The 19,785-nt window shown below is 40.7% G+C and overlaps 2 protein-coding genes and 1 pseudogene across 4 annotated transcripts; 1 reads left to right on the top strand and 2 right to left on the bottom strand.

Moving 5' to 3' along the window:
* The first annotated feature begins 765 nt into the window (after nt 1-765).
* PUS3 (pseudouridine synthase 3) lies at nt 766-10,144 on the top strand. Of its 2 annotated transcripts, XM_054241710.2 has the most exons (4): nt 766-817; nt 7,299-7,719; nt 7,833-8,389; nt 9,357-10,144. In XM_054241710.2, the coding sequence occupies exons 2-4, from the start codon at nt 7,345-7,347 to the stop codon at nt 9,856-9,858; spliced, it is 1,434 nt and encodes a 477-aa protein (XP_054097685.1). In that variant the 5' UTR covers nt 766-817; nt 7,299-7,344; the 3' UTR covers nt 9,859-10,144. The 2 variants fall into 2 exon arrangements, with proteins under 2 accessions (XP_054097685.1, XP_078195321.1); XM_078339195.1 differs by lacking the exon at nt 7,833-8,389.
* On the bottom strand, nt 2,962-15,617 carry HYLS1 (HYLS1 centriolar and ciliogenesis associated). The gene is made up of 3 exons (XM_078339196.1): nt 15,500-15,617; nt 12,744-12,794; nt 2,962-4,279 (listed from the first exon to the last, which is right to left on the bottom strand). The coding sequence occupies exon 3, from the start codon at nt 4,253-4,255 to the stop codon at nt 3,356-3,358; it is 900 nt and encodes a 299-aa protein (XP_078195322.1). The 5' UTR covers nt 4,256-4,279; nt 12,744-12,794; nt 15,500-15,617; the 3' UTR covers nt 2,962-3,355.
* A 2,498-nt stretch (nt 15,618-18,115) lies between these two features.
* On the bottom strand, nt 18,116-18,973 carry LOC100406990 (lysosomal-associated transmembrane protein 4A pseudogene; annotated as a pseudogene). Its single transcript, XR_013522819.1, has one exon. The product of XR_013522819.1 is annotated as a lysosomal-associated transmembrane protein 4A pseudogene (transcript).
* Between the last annotated feature and the right edge of the window lie 812 nt (nt 18,974-19,785).

The raw sequence follows: 19,785 nt of genomic DNA, 5'->3' as shown, positions 1-19,785 counted from the left end.
TCCAGCCTGGGTAACAAGAGCGAAACTCCGTCTCAAAAAAAAAAACCAAACCAAAACAAAAACAAAAAAACTTTTATTCCGAAATGTGGTCTCATGTTAAAAACATTTACATTCGGTATAACCTCTACGTCCTACATGCGTGTGCATAATCCGGGATAGATCCCTGGATCCCTGCTACCAATGACTTAATGACTGCTCAATTTGGACGAAAGAACCAAATTCCACCTCCTTCCTCCCCCCAATTATTCTAACTGTAATTTTGAGATTTGGGTCAGCATTTCTGGAATTGGGGGCAAAAATGCAAAAACCCATAAACGAAACTGCAGTCATGATCTCTCCGTGGTGCTGAAGCAACGCTCCCCAGCTGTGATCGGTCACTCTCAGGGCACTTAGTCGCTTGTTTTGAGATTATCATATTCATTTCAGCTTTTAATTTAGATTCCAGTAGTGTTTTAGTCTCTCAGTGGCAACTTTCTTATTTAAGTAGGTACAAAATCGAGCCAAGATCTGCAATCTTTTAGTTTCCGTGTAAGGATAGCAGACATTTGAAAAATTATCTCCATTCTTTTATTATATCGTAGCGCTAGAATTCCTTCTTTTATTGCTGTCCTGCCACAGGCCCAGATTCTCCCTTGTGGGTGGAGAAACGATAGCTGTACTAGAAAACCTGAGGTGAATTCTAGCACCAAGCTCGGTTCTCAAAACTACATTTCCCACAACCATGCACTACACTCCCATGAAGCCTCCGGAGCGTGCGCAGAAGACGCACAGTGACAGTTTCCTATCTCGGAAACGCGGCGTGGCCGCTTACCGGAAAGTAAGTGTGGGCTCTTTGGGGTGGGTTAATTTCTGGGTTCCACAGGGGGAAGGGACAAACGGACACACTGCTGGACGGTTGTCTTTTTGCCCTCTTACATATACTTTGGTCTTTTCAGGAAAGCATTGGTGTATGGAAATGAGACCTAGCTTAAGACCATGTCTTTCTTTTGTGTCTGGTGCTTTCTGGAGCTCACGGCGGAAACTCGCAGCTGTAGGGACATTTTTAATTCCATTGTGACCGAAGCTTCTGTGGCCCTTGGACTGTGGTGTACAAAAGTGCTCTGCTGCCCCACTTAGAACTGGGTGCTCCTTAAACAGTGGTAGAAGTTGAGATCCCAGGAGGCGGTGGCAGCAATTTTCGAATTATTTTGCTTTTTAGTGATCAGAGTGCGTGCCCACGAATCTTTTGGACAGTACTCCCTCTTCTTCCCTTTGGATTAATACAAACTTTATCAAGAGGAATGCTATTTTTGTTAACCTACTGGTTCCTGACTTTTTTTTTTTTTTGAGACTGTCTCCCAGGCTGAGTGCAGTGGCTTGATCACTGCTCACTGCAGCCTCGACCTCCTGGGCTCAAGCGATCCCCCCACCTCAGTCTCCGAGTAGCTGAGGCTACTGGCGCACGCCATCGTGGCAGACTAGTTTTAGATTTTTTTTTTTTTTTTTTGAAGAGACGGTCTTGCTGTGTTCCCCAGGCTGCTCTTGAACTGCAGGCCTCAAGCGGTCCTCCCCGTCTTGTGCTATCAAAATGTTGGAATGACAGGCGTGAGCCACGGCGCCCGGCCCAATGTATGGAACATCTATCTGGTGATGGCTGTTTTAGTTTGTAATTGATGCTTAGGGTACACACGAATTCCCTCTTTGTGGTCACTTGGTAGCCCTGGCCAAGGTGTTACCTTAAACGTCTGCTTGGGAACTACTGCACTTTACCCTGAAGATGGGTAAGGGTGCTGGAAAAAACACTACAGTGTACCAAGTCTTGTTTTTGCCACAAATCTGCCTTAAGACCACCCAGACTCACTCCCTGGCCTAGTTCTTTAGCTAGCAGGTTGGCTGAACTAGATAACTTTGGAGGCTGATTTTGGTAATATTGGACTTTGAGATCTAAATAAATCATTGGAGTGTTCTGCATGTTAAAATCACCATATAATTTTTGAGTTCATAAAAAGCTAATGTGTAAATACAAATTACCTTTAATCCCACTGCTTGAGTTAGGTTTTGATCTTTCTGTGTGTACAGAGTGTATAACTGAGATCATGCTGTATAGTTTATGATACAGTCATCTAATTTTCACCTTCCCAAGATTCCCAATGACTAATATTCTAATATCTTTAAAGACATTACTATTCCACTGTTGGAAGACAGTTTGCAATTTCTACTTATTTGCATTGAGTATATCCTATGTGTATCTGAGTCACTGATTACTTCTTTTCCTGATACTTAGCAAATAGGACTAGGTGAAAATGTGTGAATTATGTGGCTTTAAATGTTATAGGGAAAATGATTTTCACGGATAGTAAGGGTCAGTCATTCACGTTTATGTTAGAGCTTTTCTCCTCGAACAAGCAAACTATGCCATCGTTTTTCTGGCCTCCAGTGTTAAAACTGACAACTTTCAGATTTTACATGGTCCCCATTGGGTTAGAAATACCAAGAACAGATAAATTCCAGTTTAAGGTGAGCAGAATTCATATTTTGACTTGCACCCAAATAGGCTAGATTCATTTAGGTATTTATGTTTGCATCTGATTCCAGATGTTATTTGTTTGAAATTCTACTGGAGTAGGAATAGCCTTCCAAGTGACACATAATTCCTACAAAAATCTCAGGAGCAAATTATAAAAAGCATCGTATTCCAGAAATAACAGCTGACAGGCAAAATATTATTGAAATGATTCTGAAATAAAACAATTCTGAATCCTGTTTGTTATATGGTACTGTTTTGGGGCATTTATTAAAAAGTAGTTTAAAGCTACTTGGATTTGTTGTATACCTTTAGTAATGATGGCTATGTTGTTACCTCTCTCCCATCCTTTAGGACTGTGTAAAAGGCAGGTTTTTGTTCCTTCTTTTGAGCTCTCATCACAGCTCAGGTTCAAGATCATCTTAGGGAAGCATTTAATGAAACAATATTCAAGTTAATGAGTTTCCAAAATTCTTTAATTGATAAATGTAATGCCCAGCAACTTAAAAAACACACATTAAAGCACAGAAACTCACATTGGCCATAGGTTAAAAAAGGTTATAGGACACAAAGGGCCCTTACTGATTGGCAAAATACTAATTTGAGAAAATAGAAAGACCAGGTCTGTTTTTCTTTCTCTGATATATCTTGCAATTGCTGGATTTGAGTGTTAATTTGGAAGTTTTATATTATACCAATGTGATATATAGCTAGGAAAGACCAGTGATAGGTGAAGTCCTTACTGTAAAATGTTCTATGAGCTTTTCAAGTCAGTTGTTTCTATTTAAAAGGAAAGATAAAAAGAGCCAGGTTATCTCGAACAATCCTGTGAAAGAAGACAGTGTAAAAGATTTAAGGAGGAGAATGAGGGAAGGGAAACTTCCTGGGTATGATACCATTTGCAAGGTCACAACGAACACCCCAACGGAGTGCAGACCGTTTCTTCTCTGTTGGTACTACATAATTGTTTGGGACATATATGTGCTGAGGTTTGGGTTGGGGTTCTGCTCGACAGAGCATCTGCTCTCGGACACCCCAGCGTAATTCCTTCCTATGATCTTCACCAGGTAAGCGCATTGAGTCCCAGTCCCGTTTGTACTCAAAATACCGGGCTACCGGGTCTGTCTTGCCCCGATTTCGGCTTAACTGGTCCAGCCTTGGGAGAATAACAGACTTGGGTCTGCTGGCAACAATCAGGTCTTGTTCGTAAGCTGGAGAGCCCATTCCTTCTTTTTGTAGAGAGCAAATGAGCTGATCTTGAGAAATTCCTTGGTATTCATATGGTGGATTAAGTTTTTGTGAAATATCAAATGAGGATTCCCTGTCTTCCTCGAACTGCACATTCATTAGCCTTTGTCTTAAGTCCCAGAGACCCTGATCATTTTCTGTACCAGATTCTGATTCACTGATAATCGACTCATCTGTCACTAATACTTCCCCATCTGGCTTTCTACGCAGCACCTTTCTCTTCATCACTGGCTTTCGGAGTCTTTGGGAGGCCTCAGAGACTGTTTCTGAAGTGATACTGCTTTCTACACGTGGGTACTGTAGTTGCACAGGAAGAGTAGGTCGCTTCCCTGGGGCTACTGAAGCTTTACTGTAAGGATCATATTGGATAGATTGGGCTTCTCTCCTGACATCTCCTTTACCCTGTCCTGCATAGATGTGGGCAAAAGCTGTAGCAGCTACCAACATTTGCTCCTCTGGATCCATACTGGCCCATTTTTGTCCATCAGGTACAAGTTGTTTCATTGCTTTCCTACACTGTAGGACCTTCTGCAAGAGATAACATTGGTCAGTTTTCCGATAGTAAATTCCCAACTCATAAATTGCTCATTCCCTTATCTCCATTTTATAGCAGTCAAATGGAGAAAGAATGGCCAAGGCAATCATAAGTTCAATACCAGGTAGTATAAGAACAGTTTAGAGGGGCATTAACTCCGTTCCAGGGAATCTGTTACCTGCTTTCATTTCCACTCTTACTCCTACTTTCTCCTGTCTTGCCACCTTTAGTAGGTCCTGAAACAGGACAGTTTAGTTCTGGCGTAAGAAAAGCTTGAAACTACATGATATGGGGCATACCACTTAATGTGCATTATGTAACAGGTACTTAGGGGGTGCTTTACATTTATTCATGTAATTTTCAGCTGTGGGATTATCTCCTTTTCACAGTTGAATACATAGGGCACAGAGAAGTTAAATAACTTGCCCAAGGTTTTTCAGCAAGTTAAGTGGTGGAGCTGGAATTCTAACTCAGTTTGGCTTCAGAGTGAGTCCCGGCTTTTAACCATAAAAGAGTGATTTGATCTAAAAAAAAAAAAAAAATCACAAAAGCAGTGTTGTGTTCTCTCTCACACACATACAATGTGTGTGTGTGTGTGTGTGTATATATATATATATATATATATATATATGCATACATATAATTTCTATGCTTTAGTAATTTGAATGCATCTTCAGTTGCCGGCTAAATCTGTTCATTCTAGTGTCCAAAATAACTTAGTACTCACATCCATCAGCCAAATACCCAATGCTAGCTTCCTGACTGGATCTGAGATAGCTATCTGCTGTCCACTATTTCCTGTGTCTCTACTATTTTTCTTTTTAAACTGAAAAACTAATACATGCACATGATAATTTTAAGCAAGGATTTTTCCCTCCCCCACCAAGTTTTACTCTTAAAAGCAATTTCTTATGATTTCTCCAGAAATTTTCTATATTCACATGTACACTTATCATAAAGGAGAATATACAGCTCGTCTGAACCTTAAAGATAACCAGTTATCCAGCTATGTAAGCATAAGCTGACCTTCATTTTATGCTGCACAGAATTACAGTGTATCAATGTATCATACATTTATTCAGCTATTCCCTTACTGATTACTGATGTAATTTAGATTTATAGGTTTACTAATGTTAACGAGTATTTTGTAAGTTGCTACTTATTTGGCAAGCATATGAATGGGTTAAATTTCTAGATATGGAGAAGTAGGCCAAAAGTTGACAGCTGTTGCCAAAATGTTTACCTCCAAAGAAGCTGTACTGACCATGTATTAACAGAGCTTGTTTCTCTAGTCCCTCTCCAAAGTGGCATACTATCAAACTGTCTTCATAGTTCCTTCAAAAATAGTTCTCACATCCTTTTTGCATTTATTTCAGCTGAGTAGAAGTGAGCATTTAAAAATATTTTAGGCTGGCTGCAGTGGCTCATGCCTGTAATCCAGCACTTTGGGAGGCCAAGGCAGGTGGATCACTTGAGGTCATGAGTTGGAGTCCAAACTGACCAAGATGGAGAAACCCCGTCTGCTAAAAATTTAAAAAATTAGCCGGGCGTGGTGGCACATGCCTGTAATCCCAGCTATTTGGGAGGTTGAGGCAGGAGAATCGCTTGAATCGGGGAGGTGAAGGTTGTGGTGAGCTGAGATTGCACCATTGCACTCCAGCCTAGGCAACAAGAGTGACACTCCATCTCGAAAAAAAAAAAAATTAATACATTTTATAAGCTTTTTTCTTTTTGTTTGAAATGCTTGGTCTTTGCCTGTTTGACTCTCAGGTTGCTGGATTTTTTTTTCTTATTGACTTTTTCATTAAAACTGATATATATATTAATGAAAATATATTAAGGAAGGTAGCACTTTACCATCACTTATTTTTTTCTTTTCAGTTTGTTGTTTGCCTTTTGACTTTATTTTTGGCTTGCAGAAATGTTTACTTTTAGGTCACATCTTGTTTTTCTATAGTTTCTGGGTTTCTAGACTGTTGTGCTTAGAAATGCCTTTCCTACTTCAGAATTTCAAAGTTATTCCATGTTTTCTTCTAGTACTTTTAGTTTCATTTTTTACAATTGTAATATATTTAATATATATAATAGTCTAACTTAAAGAACTACTATAGATACAGAAACTCAGTAAAAAACTAAATTAGCTACCTACACTTAGATAACATAGCCTTAGAACAGATGTGGAGATGGTCTTCTCTAACTAAAGTAACCATCAGTCACAGATTGTCTAGGACCATCCCAATTTTAAGGATGTAGTACAATTGTCCTCAGATTATTGCAATATAACAGGAATTTCTACATTGACATCTACATTACACAGACTGACTTTTTAAACTATTAGAGGTACAGAAATCTTTTATCAAAACATGCATTTAATTCAGCTTAAAAAAGGGGTCAAAGTGCTTAATTACCTTTTTTCTCCCATCACAATTGCTTAAAGTGAGAAAATCTTGTCTCTAGCTTCCACTTCCAATGTGAAATATAAACATCAGTAAGCTTCTTCAGTTAGGCTAGCACCTACTGCACCACCTACTGTTCATCTAATGAATATTAGATGATGGAACATATAAGCCATTTATTTGAAATAAAAGCAACAGAAACCCAGAGCAGCAGACTTAAGTAGCCCATATAAAGAAATCTTATGACTAGAGAATTGAACAAATACAATGAGAAATCAAATGGAAATGTTTTAGAGAAAAAATACTTGTAACATGAGTCCTCAGTACACTCAGTGAAGATAGAGAAATGAAATCTATAGACATTCTCCTGGAATTTTGACTGCTTTAATGAAACCTTAATGACAGCTGAGTAATAGTTCTTTCCCTCTGTGAACTGGCCAGACAGAATGGAAAAGAATGATACCTGTGGATGATCAACCCACAATAAAGCTAATGCTCGTATCCCTGGAAAAGCAAAAGTATATTCTCTGGGCATTAAATTAGATGTTAGATACCATATGAACATCATCAAAGGAACTAGCACTGAAACTGTTGTATCCCTTTGCTCTCTTTTCAGATAGGGCACACCTGTTTGATTCGTTTATTCCTGAGGTTGTCGTATCATGGCTGATAATGATGCAGACAGAAACCAGACTGAGAAACTCCTAAGAAGAGTACAAGAACTGGAGCATGAGGTGCAAAGACTTAAAAAGGAACAGGCCAAAAATAAGGAGGACTCAAACATTAGAGAAAATTCAGGAGCTGGAAAAACTAAGCGTGCATTTGATTTCAGTACTCATGGCCGAAGACATGTAGCCCTAAAAATAGCCTATATGGGCTGGGGATACCAGGGCTTTGCTAGTCAGGAAAACACTAATAATACCATTGAAGAGAAACTGTTTGAGGCTCTAACCAAGACTCGACTAGTAGAAAGCAGACAGACATCCAACTATCACCGATGTGGGAGAACAGACAAAGGAGTTAGTGCCTTTGGACAGGTAAGAGTCAATACACTGTTTCTCCAAGCAATACCAGGATATTCTAGGTATACACACTGAGTACTGAGATTATTTGTGTCTCTGAAGCCCAGTATCTTGCTTTAACTCCACAGGTGATTTCACTTGACCTTCGCTCTCAGTTTCCAAGGCGCAGGGATTCTGAGGACTTTAATGTAAAAGAGGAAGCTGCTGAAGAGATCCGTTATACCCACATTCTCAATCGGGTGCTCCCTCCAGACATCCGTATATTGGCCTGGGCCCCTGTAGAACCGAGCTTCAGTGCTAGGTTCAGCTGTCTTGAGCGGACTTACCGCTATTTTTTCCCTCGTGCTGATTTAGATATTGTAACCATGGATTATGCAGCTCAGAAGTATGTTGGTACCCATGATTTCAGGAACTTGTGTAAAATGGATGTAGCCAATGGTGTGATTAATTTTCAAAGGACTATTCTGTCTGCTCAAGTACAGCCAGTGGGCCAGAGCCCAGATGAGGAGAGATGGCAAGTACCTTTTCAGTTATGTCAATTTGAAGTGACTGGCCAGGCATTCCTTTATCATCAAGTCCGATGTATGATGGCTATCCTCTTTCTGATTGGCCAAGGAATGGAGAAGCCAGAGATTATTGATGAACTGCTGAATATAGAGAAAAATCCTCAGAAGCCTCAATATAGGTGAGTTAAAAAATAAATGGTGCATGCCTGTGATCCCAGATACTCAGGAGGCTGAGGCACAAGAATCAATTGAACCTGGGTGGCAGAGGTTGTAGTGAGCTGAGATTGGGCCACTGCACTCCAGCCTGGGTGACAGAGGGAAACTCTGTCTCAAAAAAAAAAAAGAAAAAAAAGAAAGAAAGAAATAGCATATCCTTCTCTCCCCCATGATTATCTTAATAATTAAGTCACTGATTTTGCCTTCATGAATCTGAATTGTAGAATGTTATGAACATGTAAGAGAGAGTAGTATCTTCTACTTTCCTCTCATTGTTCTATCCCATGAGAAAAGAGGCAGGTGTTTTGACCAGGCTCCTTAAGTAAAAGGACATTCATTTCTACATCTTTGTTGTTTCTGAATTTATGTTAAGAGGTATTATTGTTAGGATGTGGTAAAATTGAAACGTGAATAAGCTATTCGTATTAAATCTGGCTGGTTTTCTATCACTGAGTAGTCATCCTATTGTACTTTTGAATTTTTCCTAATTTTCTATTTCTGAAATGGTAGGAAAGAAACAATAGTCAAGATTTTTCTTTTGAGAACAGGCTGAGATAGATACCAATAATTTTACTCATACTGAGCAAAATTACAATGCCATTAACAAATCTGGAAAAAAATATCAGCTATTTTTAAATTTTATAGCAGCACGATAGAGCCATGTCAACTCACTTAGAGCTGTCTTGTTAGCACTGACGTTTAACTAATATAGATCAGGTTCATCTATGTTTGTTGCATTTTTCATTACTGTAAGAAAGCTGTTCAAGATTAGGGATGGTGGGATATTTTCTTAGCTATTAGATAGTCAATTATTAACATCAACTGTGGCCCCCTACCCAGTTCCCTTAACCCAATTAACTCTTAGTTTTTAAGGAACTGTTAGATGGCTGATATGTATTCTCAAACTCTTTCTATTCTCTTTTTCTCTAGTATGGCTGTAGAATTTCCTCTAGTGTTATATGACTGTAAGTTTGAAAATGTTGAGTGGATTTATGACCAGGAGGCTCAGGAGTTCAATATTACCCATCTACAACAACTGTGGGCTAATCATGCTGTCAAAACTCACATGTTGTATAGTATGCTACAAGGACTGGACTCTGTTGCAATACCCTGTGGAGGAGGACCAAAGATGGATGGAATGACAGAATGGAGAAATGTTAAGCCCTCTGTCATAAAGCAGACCAGTGCTTTTGTAGAAGGAGTGAAGATGCGCACATATAAGCCCCTCATGGACCGTCCTAAATGTCAAGGATTGGAATCCCGGATCCAGCATTTTGTACGTAGGGGACGGATTGAGCACCCACTTTTATTCCATGAGGAAGAAACAAAAGCCAAAAGGGACTGTAATGACACACTAGAGGAAGAGAATACTAATTTGGAGACACCAACAAAGAGGGTCTGTGTGGACCCAGAAAGTAAAAGCATCATTTAACCACAGACAATTTGCCAGGATCTAGGATAATGGTAGGTGGACAGAAAAGGGAAAAATAATTTACTTGCAAGTACTAGGAATTCAGATTATCAGCTCTTAAAAAAAAACGCAGAAAGACTAAAGCCCTATTAAGGAAGTTACTGCTTTAATAAGAAAGTTCAAATATTCTCTTATCCCTGTCCAAAAGGATTAAGAGATTAAAGAAGCAAAAAGCAGTTGTAAAATGGAGATATGTTTATGTATACCTGGAAACCTGTGCCTTGTATTAAACTTCATTAAACCCTAATCCTGCAAGTATCTAGTTGTGTTTTTTCCCCTCAAGGCAGATGAGATATTCACTACTCATCTGAGTTTTCATAAAGTGTTTCTCCTGAGTATCTTATTTTCTAGGATAGAATTTAAGAATATTCAGTTAATTAAAGATTGGATAAATTGGTCTAATGCCAGGCATGAAGTTACCTACCTGGAAGTTAACAAACTGAATAAAGCATAGTACCTTATCTTAAAAAGCACATAAATCTAGTGCAGAGGCTGGTAAATGTTTTCTGTGAAGGATTTTAGGCTCTGTGAGCCACAAATGGCCTCTATTGGGTACATATTTTTACAATCCTTTACAAATGTAAAAAGCACTCTTAGTTCATGGACCATGATGTCTGCCAAGTCCTGGGCTAGTGGTTACAGGCAAGTTCTTACAGAGGAGATATTAAAGCTAAATCTTGCAGAACAAATGGGAGCCAGTTAAAATAAAGATAAAGAACCACTTTAAGGATGTCTAAGGTAGAAGACCCAGTTTGTGTAAAGAATTATAGAGGACAGCGTATGCATTCAGGCAACTGTGAATCCCTTGGTATGGTTTGAGAGTGACAAGAACATAGTTTAAAAAGGTTAAGCAAAAGTCACATTAGAGCAAAGGCATTGTTTAAGGGGCTTAGATTTTATTTTGCAGGGCCACTGAACAAATTTACATGCCCTATAGAATTGCGTGGCAAAAATATTACTCTAGGTATTCTGTGGATGTGAAGAGGGCAAGATTGGAGGCATTGTGACCAATAGGGAGGCAATAGATGATGGCAGTGGCCTAGAAGATACTCAAAGGCAAACGGAGAGAAGTAGATGAATTTAAGATTAAGAAAGTAGAAACGACAGGATTCAGTGAATAGATATGCTGTTCAAAAGTAGGGAGGCTTTCTAGATAACTCCTTTTTAGATGTGAGAAACATGAGTGGCCGGTAGTACCACACACTGAGATAGGAAAATGAGATGGGGCTTTGCTTGTTCTCAAAGCAAAGTTAATAAGTAACCCTCAAAATATTACTTGTGAACACCAGTATTTATTCAAAAGAACTCAAAGTTGTCTTAAATACATTATCCTTTGTAACCATAAAAATAATAAACAACCAAGTTTGAACTCAGACCTTCTTCCTCAATAATAATTTTCATTACTGCAGTGAGTGTTCTCCACATTTAGAATTTGTACAAATGCTACCTCAGAGAATGAATAATTTTGCAAACTCACATTTGAAGTCTTGTTTGTTCTACCTGTGATGACTGTCTTGACTTATGGTAACTACCAAAAATGCAGTCACTAAATCCTTACTCTTCTAGATTGGATAGTATAATCTAGACAACCTTGAAAGGATCTTTTTTTTGTTTTGTTTTTAGATGGAGTCTCACTCTGTCGCCTGGGCTTGAGTGCAGTTGGCACAATCTTGGCTCACTGCAACCTCCACAGGTTCAAGCGATTCTCCTGCCTCAGCCTCCTAAGGAGCTGGGATTACAGGTGCCCACCACTATGCTCAGCTAAGTTTTTGTAATTTTAGTAGAGACAGGGTTTCACCATGTTGGCCAGGCTGGTCTTGAACTCCTGACCTCATGATTTGCCCAAAGAGTTGGGATTACAGGCGTGAGCCACTGTGCCCAGCCAAAAATATTTTACTTAAGATCTCAGACCCTGATCCTCTAATTTATAATTCTGCCATGTTTATGAGATCCAAAGTTTTACTTACCAACCAACAATTAAGTTTTTTCCTACCCATGTTCAAGACTCCAGGTATACAAATGTTTTCTATCCTCCAGCTGCTAGTGCAAATAATACATGGGACAATTAAAAACAGTACTAATGGGCCGGGCGTGGTGGCTCACGCCTATAATCCCAGCACTTTGGGAGGCCGAGGCGGGTGGATCACAAGGTCAAGAGATCGAGACCATCCTGGTCAACATGGTGAAACCCCTGTCTCTACTAAAAGTACAAAAAATTAGCTGGGCATGGGGGCGCGTGCCTGTAATCCCAGCTACTCAGGAGTCTGAGGCAGGAGAATTGCTCGAACCCAGGAGGCAGAGGTTGCGGTGAGCCGAGATCGCGCCATTGCACTCCAGCCTGGGTAACAAGAGCAAAACTCCGTTTAAAAAAAAAAAAACAGTACTAATAAATATAAATCATAAACTAATGCTGCATAATTGTTACAGAAGCCCAGCAGAGGGTAGACCACAGAATAAGACTTCACTGAAAGAGTTCCAAATTTAGGAAGTAAAATAGCATACAAAAGGTGAGGTGAACTTGTAGTATTGAAAAGTACATTATAATAGCTTTTATATCCTAGCAGAGAGGGAACCAGAAAATATCCCCATTTTAGAAATAGGGAAATAGTGGTAGAAAATTACTTAAGATTTATTCAAAATTGCCCATTTTATCATCCAAGTCTTCTGGATCTGAATCATTATCACCTAGTCTATCAACAATTCACTATGCCCTGAGTATTCTTAAAATATAATTACTTTGTCCTTTAATTTTGATTTAAAGATCCTCTTTTTCATGTAATCGATGAGCCCAGTGGAATAATGTAAGTGCAAACCAAAGTTGGTTTTTTTTTTGGTCAATTTCTTACCTTGTTTCAATGTGCCTTGATTGGTATTTGCATTCAAGTTAAAAAAAAAACCTAGAAAAGAAGAATACAGTTAAAAAAATTAACTCTAAAGCAGTGATACATGGAACAAAAAGCACTAACCAAAAGTCATTGTTAGGAGACTGTGTAGAAGCAAAGGAATCAGAGGATCAGGGTCTTAAATCTCAAGTAAAATCCTTTCAAGGTTGTCTAGATATACTATCCAATCTAGAAGAGTAAGGATTTAGTGACTGCATTTTTGGTAGTTGCCATAGAAAAAGTAAAGACAATTATCACAGGTGTAACAAATAAGAAGCCCCCAAATGCAACTTTGCAAAATTACTTGTTCTCTTAGGTAGCATTTGTACAAATTCCACAGTCTCTGACCCATGGTAGGGAATTAATAAATGTTAGAAGAAAGGAACTATTTCAATAGGTTGTGAAATTTAAATGGTACTTTTTATATGTATCTATACATGAATAACAATTTGAGAGACTCTGTTTAGGCCAGGAAGATTTTTGGCAGTAAAGCCAAAAGAGTTGTTTTTTGTTTTTTTTTTCCTAAATGTGATGTGTCCTACTCTACAGTGATTAATGTATTATTTCCTCTGCATTTAAACTTTGTCATACTCCTTTTTCCTTTAACCTATGAAGATGATGTTTCCAAACAGTAAATAAAATACAAACTTTAATAAAGTCCACAGGTAATATAAAAGTAATATATTACTTTTATAATATAATATAAAATTCGAATATAAAAGACCGAACAATCCTTTCTCTTTAGAGGAGCTTTCACATAAAAGCTAGAGCAACCTGTATTTTGTACACAGACAACAATGACCAAAATATCTAACAATATCTTCTCTTCAAAAATCTTAGTGACTCAGAGTCTTAGGTTTAGCTGGTTACAATCAAATGGATTTCAAGGGTAGAAGGGCCACCACACCCAGCTAATTATTTTTTTTTTTATTTTTTTTTATTTTTTTGAGACGGAGTTTCGCTCTTGTTACCCAGGCTGGAGTGCAATGGAGCGATCTCGGCTCACCGCAACCTCCGCCTCCTGGGTTCAGGCAATTCTCCTGCCTCAGCCTCCTGAGTAGCTGGGATTACAGGCACACACCACCATGCCCAGCTAATTTTTTGTATTTTTAGTAGAGACGGGGTTTCACCATGTTGACCAGGATGGTCTCGATCTATGGACCTCATGATCCACCCGCCTCGGCCTCCCAAAGTGCTGGGATTACAGGCTTGAGCCACCGCGCCCGGCCCAATTATTTTTTTATCTTTAGTAGAGATGGGGTTTCACCATGCTGGCCAGATTTGTTTCAAAATCATGATCTCAAGTGATCGGCCCGCCTCAGCTTCCCAAAGTGCTGTAGTTAAAGGCGTGAGCCACCGTGCCTGGCCCAGTTTGGCATTATGAATTAGAATTTAAACCGTACCACAACTTCTAAGTCATAATCCACTTCCAGGAATTTATTCCAAGGACATAAATTGGACAAGAATGCAAACATGTATACATACAAGTGACCACTACCATACTGTTTTATAATTTTATGAAGAGACTGGAAACAAATGTACAATAGTAGGGGATTGGTTAAGTAATATGTGATACAATATTACAGCCATAGCAAGAAACGCCATGCACCCATTAAAAACGGTAATGCATATCGACACTGACAGAGAAATGTATTCCCAATTTATTACTGACTCAATAATGCATGATCTCCTTTACATTCTTTTAAATTAACATTATTATATTCATAACATAAAATTCAAAATACATTTTATAAGGAAATCATGTAAATATAAGGTATATATTCATTATGATTATATCTGAAGTAAACCTAAATGTGAACAGTATTTTATTTCATCGTTATCTGTGGCTGCTGGAATTTCGAGTATTTTCTTTTTTCTTTATCCGTACTAAATGTTGCTCGGATTTCTAAAAACATGTACATATTATTTTTGCATTCTTGTCCGATTTATGTCCTTGGAATATATTCCTGGAAGTGGATTATGACTTAGAAGTTATGGTACAATTTTAATTGATTTATAATGCTAAACTGCCGTCTAGAAAAACGGATTATTCCCAATACACAGGGCAGAGGGTGCTTGCTTTCATTTCTTTACCTCTCACCAGCACTGGGTAATGAAACATCCTACCAATCTAAAACGGTACCTTAATGTTTCTTTGCATGCTTAGTGAGACTTCATACTTTTTGGAATAAAAAAAGGTTTATTTCCATTTTAGGGTGGGCAAACACCTTGCACAGTTCCATCAGGCAGTCCACAAAAGGTGCAGCCAGAAGGCGAGAAGACACGCTCCGCCTCTCAACGGCAAAGCTCGCAGTCGCCCCGCCTGGCCGCGGGCGCGACTAAGACCCGGGTAGCCAGCGGCCTCCGGGACTGCGCTCCTGCCAGGGGGCCGTCCCTGGCCTCCGCTGGTCTCACGGGCGCGGCCCAGGAGCTCAGCGCCACCACCGGCGTAAAGGCGGCGGCAGCGGCGGCTAGCACACTCCGTGACCTCCAGGAGCCGCGGCCCGTCGCGCACAGCGCCTGCAGCTCACGCCGCCCCGGCTGCCTTCCTCAGGAACGCAGAGGTTCGGGACGGCTCGTCCGGCAGGACCTGCAAACCTGGAGGGAAGCTACCGCTCTGCACCGTCCCGACAGCGGGAAAGGAGCGAGGGTTCCTGCGGCAGCGGGCCCGCAGCCCCAGGGCCCCAGGACCCGCCGCTTCCGACCTTCACCCAGCTTACCCGCGTCGCCGAAGCCCGCTCCCCGCACCGCGTCCTGGCAGTCACCAGCGAAGCATGCAGGTTCCGCTAGCGTTCCCGCAGTTTGCGCAGGGGCACTGCCCGCCCACGCGCCGAACCTGCTGTTCACCGCCGGCCGTTGAGGTTTAAATCCCAAGAGCGAAACCGCAGCCTTGGTCCCGCCCACCTTCCCTCTTATTGGTCCTGACGGTAAACGTGCTCCAAGTCTGCATCCTGATTGGCGCACGTTTTTTCTTGGCCTTCTCCACAGGCGGGAGCGTGCCCGGGATTTCCAGTGCGTCCTTAAAAAAGTCCTCACCCGCCTCGCTGAGGCGCGCAGGCAGCAGTCGCTATTGCGACGCTTCTGGTATAGTAAGTCTGGAGGGGAGTTAGGTCCTTGAAGAGAAACCTTGGCTAACGGCGACGTAGCTGGCTTTTGGGAGAGGCCTCTTAAAGTTCTGCTGCCTCACTGGAATCAGCCTCCGCTCTTATAAACTTCTGGCTGCTGAGGGACGGATGGTGCCGGGAGGGGAAGGTGCTCAGGGCACGGTTCGAACAGGGCACAGGCAAGTCATGCCCCTGGAGCCTGACAGAATGGCCTCTGATGAAACCTGGGCGCACTGAGCGCCTCCTTTCCTCTGCATGGTGTGCAGGGCTCTGGTGTTGCCCGTGGCTGCGTCTCCACCGCTCCTCCCACATTACTCTAACTGCTGCAGCATGCATTTACTGTTTTCCTTTGGAATGTGCCTGTCTCCTTCACATGGTGTTACTCTAAATATTTTTTTTTTTTTTCAAGACGGGGTTTCGCTCTTGTCGCCCAGCCTGGAGTTTGGTGGTGTGATCTCTGCTCACTGCAACCTCCGGCTCCCGGGTTCAAGCAATTCTCCTGCCTCAGCCTCCCGAGTAGCTGGGACTACAGGCACGCACCACCGCGCCCAGCTAATTTTGTGTTTTTAGTAGAGACGCGGTTTCATTATGTTGGCCATTCTTCCCCTGCCACCCCGCCTCCCAAAGTGCTGGGATTACAGGCATGAGCCACCGCGTCCGGCCACTATTTGTTTTTGTTTTTTTTTTTACTTGACGTTTTAACTTTTTATTTTTTGCATCTCTACCCTTTTTTTTTTTTTAATTAAAAAAAAGGTCTAGTACTTGGGGATTGCTGAGGATGAGATCTGGAAAAGCAAGAGGAGAGGCCCCCAGAGTTCGATATTCTAGTCGCAAACATCTCAACTGGTCCTGAGTCCTGAGCATTGCGTTTTCCACCTTAAACAAACTAGCAGGTGCTAGTTGTCAAGTTCAATTTAAACCGTTTCTTAAATCCAGGATTCAGTGGGAGAGGAGAAATGTTTAATCCTTTTCCTCAAACACTTGTATTATCCCTTAGGCTTCCCCCTTTGCCTTGGGGCCTTTGTGCTCTAAGGCACTTTGAGTTTGTAGGAGGATGAAAATGGAATGAACAAAGGAGGGAAGATGACAGAAGTAGGTTGTGGAGATTTGAGTGACTGCCCCTACATCTGGAATATCATAATACTCCTTTAGTGCAGTGGTCCCTAACCTTTTTGGCACTAGAGACTGGTTTCATGGGAGACAATTTTTCCATGGCTCAGAGAGGGGGTATGATTCTGGGATGATTCAAGCAGATTACATTTATTGTGCACTTTATATTATTATTACATTGAAACATATAATGAAATAATTATGCAACTCACCATAATGTGGAATCTGTGGGAGTTCTGAGCTTTTCTGCAACTAGACGGTTCCATCTGGGGGTGATGGGAGACAGTGACAGATCATCAGGCATTAGATTCTCATAGGCATGCAATCTAGATCCCTGGCTTGTGCAGTTCACAGTAGGGTTTACGCTTCTATGAGACTCTAATGCCCCTGTTCATCTGACAGAAGGCAGAGCTTAGGCGGTAATGCCAAATGGGAAATGGCTGTTAAAACGCATGAAGCTCCTGCCATTCACCACTTGCTGCGCAGCCTGGTTCCTAGCTACTCCTCTGTGCCCTGGGGGTTGGGGACCTTTGCTCTAGTGCACATATTGTTTTCTTAGGAGCAAATATAGTATGCTCAGGTTTTATCTTACACCTGCATGACTTTTTCTTTGGCTTTGAATCTCCAATCTGACTTAAAAACCAAAGAGTAGATGGAATCATTTTTCTTCCAGCTTGGACCATCAGCATACTCCTTATGGATGCCCCAATTAGTTTATTTTTCTTTTCTTTTCTTTTTTTTTTGAGACAGAGTCTCACTCTGTAGCCTAGTCTGGGGTGCAGCAGCATGATCTTGGCTCACTGCAAACTCCACTTTCCAGATTCAAGGGATTTTCATGCCTCAGCTGCCTCAGCCTCCTGAGTAGTGAGGACTACAGGCGTGTGCCACCAAATCCAGATGATTTTTGTATGTTTAGTAGAGACAGGGTTTCATCATGTTGGCCAGGCTGGTTTCAAACTCCTGACCTCAAGTGATCAACCAGACTCGGCTTCCTGAAGTGCTAGGATTACTGGCATGAGCCACCACACGCAGCTCCAATTAGTTTCTTGTTATCCTTTATATTAAATTTTGATCTTTGAAAACCTTTAATAGATAGCAACTTGAAGGACCTACTCCTACATATTTCTTTTTTTTTTTTTTTTAGCTGGTATAGGATTTATTGTCAAAGGCAGAATTTCTTCAGGCAGGTAAGTAAGGAGGTGGTGGTTCTTTTTCAGGCATTTTCACGGCCATTTCATAAGTTGGCAAAACATACTGAGGAGGCGCTTCAAAGGCAGAATACACAGCAATCTCTGGCATGTTTCGGTTGTTGATGTATTTATAGCAGTTCCAAACACAGTTGATTAGATAAGCCTTAAAAATGATGAATAAGGCAAAGAACACAAGAACAATGAACAGGAGGCAGCTGGAGTCCAAGGCCAGGAGGTCATCTTTGTAGGGAAAATCAGGCAACTGATCCAGATATTCTTTGATTCTCGGCAAATAGGTGAGAGAACTAATAGCAACCAGGCAACTGAGGACGAAGTCAAAAAGCTGGTAACAGAAGAATGGAATCAGCCAGCCCACTTGATAAGAAATTGCTCCATAAACCAGCATTGAACTGATTATAAACATAAGAACAGAGACAGCAAAAAGAACACAGGCATTATCAGCCATTCTCTCAGATGAATAGTAATTACCGATGACTTCATACTGAATGTTGACAGCTGGCATGGAGTTTGGATGAGTCACTTCCACAGTCAGCAAAATTGCCATCAATAGGTTTACCACCATGTACCAGGTCCCCAGGATGATGGTCCCGGTGCGGACATGGCAACAGCCGCAGCACCGGGTGCTGTAGAACCGGTCGCTGCAGCTCCGCTTGAAAGTCATGGACACCATCGGGAATCTTGCGGACCTTTCTTGGCCGGGCCCCTGACAAACGTTCTCCACCCCTCAGTCAAACTCAAACAGCTCGGTCACGGTCTCCAAAACCAAAACCACTCCTACATATTTCATATTTCAAGTGGTATCTTGTGTTCTATTCAACCCTGTTTTTTTTGGTGGATTACTTAGTTCTCCAGTTTTGCTTAGATTTCATTTAATAATGCCCATGGTTCCCAGAAATCTACTGAACCCAGGTCAAACCTTAAACAATAAACTTCACAGAAGAAAATCCTACTCTGCAAACCAAATTTCATCTTATGGAAAATTTCAAATTTAAAAAAAACCATACGTAATGAAGTCCAGTGAGCTCAATACCCAGCTTCGGCAATGATGATGATGATTATTGCTTATGACCAATCTTGTTGCTTTGGTATCACTAACCACTTACCTTGTCTTGTATTATTTTGAAGCAAATACCAGGTATCTGAAATCTAAATATTTCAGTATGATTTCTGAAAAATTAAAGGATCTTTTAAAAGCATAACCATAATACTATTACCACACCTGAAGTACTTAATATATTTTCTTACTATCATCAAATATCCAGAATTCAATTTTCTATTTGTCTTTTCAAAAAATTATTTATTTTTTAGTTTGCTTACCTGGATCAAGATCCAGTGAAATCCACGTTATGATATGTCCTTTAAGTTTTTTTTTATTCTTTAAAGTCATTCTTTATTTTTTTCCTTGCTATTTATTTGTTGAAGGAACCAGGTTATTGGTCCTGTACAGGCTCCCATAATCTGGATTTTGCTGATTATGTCTAAGCGGTGTAGTTTAGCATGGCGTCCTTACCTTTTGGTTGCAACACAGCTCTCTTCCGTATGCTTTCCCTAATTAAGTGTTGTTGGTTTACCAACCTGTCA

Source organism: Callithrix jacchus, chromosome 10 (assembly GCF_049354715.1).
Source record: "Callithrix jacchus isolate 240 chromosome 10, calJac240_pri, whole genome shotgun sequence".
Taxonomy (NCBI): Eukaryota; Metazoa; Chordata; class Mammalia; order Primates; family Cebidae; genus Callithrix; species Callithrix jacchus.
This window is presented reverse-complemented; position numbering and strand designations above follow the sequence as displayed.

Excerpts from the sequence above, each read along its gene's own strand:
- HYLS1 (XM_078339196.1), bottom strand. The coding sequence starts at position 4,255 with ATGAAACAACTTGTACCTGATGGACAAAAATGGGCCAGTATGGATCCA.
- PUS3 (XM_054241710.2), top strand. The coding sequence starts at position 7,345 with ATGGCTGATAATGATGCAGACAGAAACCAGACTGAGAAACTCCTAAGA. Across the intron at positions 7,720-7,832 it reads GAGTTAGTGCCTTTGGACAG|GTGATTTCACTTGACCTTCG; the intron begins GTAAGAGTCAAT and ends TTAACTCCACAG. Across the intron at positions 8,390-9,356 it reads CCTCAGAAGCCTCAATATAG|TATGGCTGTAGAATTTCCTC; the intron begins GTGAGTTAAAAA and ends CTTTTTCTCTAG.